At 38.5% G+C, this 4,954-nt stretch overlaps 1 protein-coding gene across 6 annotated transcripts in view; it reads left to right on the top strand.

Annotated features, from left to right (window-relative positions):
• The window catches only part of plppr1 (phospholipid phosphatase related 1), a 126,148-nt gene that overhangs the window by 22,330 nt on the left and 98,864 nt on the right, over nucleotides 1–4,954 (top strand). For all 6 annotated transcript variants that reach the window (XM_014002535.1, XM_014002533.1, XM_014002532.1 and 3 more), the window contains 2 exons: nucleotides 661–793; nucleotides 3,746–3,996. In XM_014002535.1, the coding sequence (XP_013857989.1) occupies nucleotides 661–793; nucleotides 3,746–3,996 (384 nt within the window). The remainder of the gene's footprint in view (nucleotides 1–660; nucleotides 794–3,745; nucleotides 3,997–4,954) is intronic.

The following is a 4,954-nucleotide window of genomic DNA, read 5'->3' as shown; positions in this document are numbered from 1 at the left end:
GATTGTGATGCTGTATTTCTGAGTGTTTTATGTGCTGCAGAACAGGATCCTGCTGTAAAACAGCAATTATGCTGAGTCAGGCTTGATTTTTAGTAATCTTTTCCTGTTAAATCAATAAATCAAATCAAATCAAAAATGAGTGGAAAAATAAGTTAAAGTTACATTAAGATCATGCAAATGAAAAAAAGGCATCCACAAAAAAAAGAGAAAAAAATACACCTATCCTTGGGCTCTAAACAAACTTTTGTGACCACACACACATTAAATACCACGACCACAACGGTGCAAATATACACAAACTGCATGCACACCGTGTCATTTAAAAATGTGTTTTATAGCTGTGTGTATCACCCAAGGCAGATGGCAATGAGTTCCATTTTATGTGTCCAGCAGCCTTTTTTCCATTAGACCTGATGTAATGTCCACTCCATTATGGACCTAAAGAAAGGCTGCATTAAGACATGGTGGTTTATGTATACAGGCCAGACTGGAGCAAATTGCTCCTGTTCTTACAGAATGACAAGTATTTCTGTTTTCTTCCTTGTCTTTTCGTTCACTTATTTAACTGCTTTTTGTTGGAGTTTTTTTTAATAACTCTGTTTTTCTTTTGACTTTTTCTTGCTTTCCACCTGCAATCAACAACGATCATCATCCACATAGATCTTCATCGGAGAGGTTTCCATGTATGTGATGAAGTCAACGAGGGAAGCGCTCCTGGCCCAGGAGAAAACCATAGTGACAGGAGACTGTTGTTACCTTAACCCCCTTATCCGTCGCATCATTCGCTTCTTAGGTAAGAACATTCAAATGTCAGGTAAATAAGACCATTCATGGCATTATGGAAGGGGAGACTAACCACATACATGTTTATTTGAAAATATTAGAAACAAGATATCAAAACTTCCACACTGCTTTTCTAAAGCTCTTGAATGTAAAAGAAAAAGTTAAAAGACGTAGAATTTGTCTTTGAAGTTAATTCATGAAGGAAGCAAAAAAGATGGAAGGATGGAAGAAAATGAGGACGGAAGAAATGAAGGAAGAAAATAAATGGAATAAAATGTRGAAAGGAGTAAGGAGGGCAAGAAAGAAGGGAAGGAAAGGAGAAAAAGGATGAAGTACAGAAGGAATGCACATAAGAGGGAAGGAAATATAGTCATGAAAAAGAAAGAAAGGGAGGAAGCAAGGAAGAAAAGAGAAAAAGCAGGGAAGGAAGGAGGGATGAGGATGTGAAGAAGAAAGAAAAGGAAGGAAAAAAGATTTAAGAAAAATGTAGAGAGGATAGAAGGAAGGAAGACATGAGGAAAAAGGGGAGAATCCCAACAAGGAAGGAGGATTCAAGGATGAAAAAAAAAACAGCTGAGGAAGGAAGGGAGTAAGGAGGGATAAATCAAACGAAGAAAGGAAAGGAGGAAACTACCAAGGGACGAAATACAAAATAAATGAACATAAGATGGAAGGAAGGAAACAATGAACAAAGGAAAAGAACAAGAAAGAAAKAGAAAAAAGAAAGTGGGGAAGAATCAAAAAGGGGAATGAATGAAGGAAAGAGGATACAAGAAAAACAAAAAAGAGAGGATCCTAAAGCAGATAGGATAAATGATAAGGGTCAGCAGAGAGATGATACAAGAAAAGAAGGAATGATAGAGGGTACAAGAAAGTAAGAAAGGAAAGGAAGGGGAGAATACAAACAAGGAAGGAGGATACAAGGATGGAAGAAAACCATGGAGGAAAGAAGAGGTGGAAACAAGGGAGAATCAGTTTTTAAAGGGCCAATATTATGTGTTTCTCAGGCATATATTTAAATACTATACCATAATAAAGTATCTATGTCACCTTTAGCTGTTATTAAAATGCTGTGTTTATGTTTAAATAGAAAATAAACTTATCTTCTCATCACTTCCTCTTCTAAACACCTTGAAATTGGCCTTTGTCTCTTTAAGAACCATTTTCGCTTCTGTCTCGCCCATTTCAGTTCGGGGTGGTGGTGGTGGGGGGGTGGGGTTGCGCTCGTGGGTGGAGGGGTGGCTGCCATTATGCAGTTTACTTGGCATCTGAAAATACATTTCCTCAAAGGTATTTTGAATCTGAAAAGAGCTTCACTGAGTGAGAACTAATGTTGAGAGCTCAGCAGACAGTTAAGTATCTCTTTCACTTTCACCTGGGGGCCTGCAGGAGTCATGGGCGGGGTGTGTGGGGAGTGGGGAAGGGGGGAGCTCCGCCATGAGGAAGTTTGGGTTAAAGACACATCCCAGGGGCATTTCTGGTCCCCACCTGTTGTTTTGCTCCTCAGCATGGCTTCCTAAAAGCGCTGCAGGATTTCTCAAACATGCACGAATGAGTCAAAGCAAGGCTTTGGGCATGTTTTTTTTTTATGAGAAGTTAACATTATAACATGATATAAAACTCAAAAAAGTAGATTTTACATGATATTGCCCCTTTAAAAGAAATCATTTATTAATCATCATTTATCACTTAATTAGATTATTTTAATAGTTTTAATCATGACTTGACACAACATCAAGACTTAGMGCAAACGTTGTGACTCACCGACTGTTTGGGTCAAAGAGGTCTGCAGGGTTTTCCAGGCTTCATCCACATTCTAACCGTCCTGTTTTAAATAAAACCCTGTGAATTTGTAAACCATGTTTCATACACTCAGCAGGCAATTCACCTAAATTATTATTCCGTCTGTTTTTGAGCAATTGAGCAATTTCTCCGACTTTGAAGGATCATCGAGGCTCTTCCTTTCCTATTCTCTTGCCCCTTCCCATCTGCTCTCTCCTCACGCTAATCCTGCTTCTCCATTTCCCTCGATGCCCTTCACACAATCCCCGTACCCCAACACAGACACCTCCGCCTCACACACACACACACACACACACACAAACAGACACACGGACACGCACCGAGCAGCCACCCTGCACCCCGAGCCTGGATGACAATACAAAGGACAGTAATTTCATGGCTAAGCAGGCTAGATAATCAGCAGCCATATTTCACAGCAAAAGGAAGGCAGGCACAGACATCGGTCAGGCATGGGGGGCTGAAAGTGTCTGTGCAATCATTCATATTAATGCCACTTTTTTTTCTGTTTCGCATCTTCACTTTTCTTACCTGCTCCTAAAAATTAACATTTCTCGACTCTTCCCTTTTTAATTAACAGAACCATTAACAGAACCGTGCGTGCTGAAAGTTAGATAAAAGAGAAAAAAAACTCAACTTGGCTTCAGAAATCACACTTTGATTGACACGGCACTGGTACTACCTGAAAAGCAAACTGAGCACAATTTGAATTCAATGAACAAGTTTGTTCATTCGACCGACATCTGCTGTGTTTTCAGTGGAGCGGTTAGCTACACAATCCCCATTCTCATTTAATAAACTGTAATCAAACTAGTTTAAGAGATTTAAGCTGGTATATTTATTCTTATCCCAGCTAATCCTTTTGCATTCTGCAGTCAAACTCACAGGAGCCAAAGAGCTCAGTATGACTGATGTATGCTGGAAACAATTAGTTTTTTTTCCTAGTAATAAATGCTAAATTAACGTGATATTTTCCAGATGTTAAGCTCAGCTTAATGATTGTTTTAGGCTCATCTGGTGGCTCAGGGATCCAGATAGTCCCAGTCTAATTTCACACAGGGCATAATCAATTGAAACACATATGAATCATGTTGTTTATGTGCGATTGTYTCATTGCTGTTTGGTTTTCCAAGTTCTCCTTTCTCGTCTGTGCGCCCCCCAGGTGTGTTTGCATTCGGTCTGTTTGCCACAGACATCTTCGTCAACGCGGGCCAGGTGGTGACCGGAGGCCTCTCCCCTTACTTCCTGTCCGTCTGCAAGCCCAACTACACAGGTGCCGATTGTCGGTTTAATCACCAGTTCATCATCAACGGCAACATTTGCACTGGGAACGCCATTATTGTGGAGAACGCACGTCGGTCGTTTCCATCCAAGGACGCCTCCCTAAGTGTTTACTCTGCGGTTTACCTGACGGTGAGCGAATATATATTTATTGTTTGGTTTATTTAACAAGTTTTTAATAGGGATATAAAATGTGTAGATTAGAAATGAGGCACAATTACAGCTTTAAATTACTTTTTGTTTGTGCACGTTGGTTGATCTATTTTTATTTTTCATTTAAAGCACAATTTGCATTCAGTAATCATTTATTTTTTATTTGTTTCTTCTTGGCACTAGAAAAAAAAACATTTTCTTTTTTTTAACTTTATTAATTTTTGATTTGGCATTTTAATTGATGCCTAGGGAGAAATGTGGATAAACAACTGCTCCACCTGGTAAACTCACCCTTTCTGCAGTTTTCATTCTAAAAGCAATAATGAACCTAAGATTTATTGGCTAAGCCATAATTTACATCCAAAGTTAATAAATTTAAAAGAAATAAATGAGGAGGGACTTTAATGACACTGTCTTCAAGAGCAGTTTACATGAGCTCGAGATGAATTAAGCCAATTTTAATTAACTGGGTAGAAAAATGAAAGGTGGATTTTTGAAGGACTATCTAAGAAGCAGCTATGTGAAACTAATGAAAATGTGAGGAAGCACGAGTGCAGATTTTGTCAGCTTGAACAATTAAAAAGCTTTTTTGACATATTTGACTCCTCAGCTCTCGTGTCAGTGCTTAATGAGGTCATGAGGTTGTGTTTATTTCAGGGAGACAGAGTGTGCTGGTCCTTGTTAGGTTCATCTTGTAATATTTTATTCTCAAGAAAATGCAATTTTTTAAAAACTTTTACTCTAACGAATGTGTTTTACCTTGAGGATTTTCTGCTATTCTATGATAAATTTGACTTTTTTTCTGTAGGAACCACTTTAGATTCTCTAAAGAACTCTCACTTCTTTACATGCAGAAGACTTCGGTTCTTTCTCTCAAGAGAGAACCAGTTTTTTTTCTAAACTTGTGGAGCAAAATAAAATTTATAATCTTTAAAGC

Source organism: Austrofundulus limnaeus, unplaced genomic scaffold, assembly GCF_001266775.1.
Source record: "Austrofundulus limnaeus strain Quisiro unplaced genomic scaffold, Austrofundulus_limnaeus-1.0 Scaffold13, whole genome shotgun sequence".
Classification (NCBI taxonomy): domain Eukaryota; kingdom Metazoa; phylum Chordata; class Actinopteri; order Cyprinodontiformes; family Rivulidae; genus Austrofundulus; species Austrofundulus limnaeus.
This window is presented reverse-complemented; position numbering and strand designations above follow the sequence as displayed.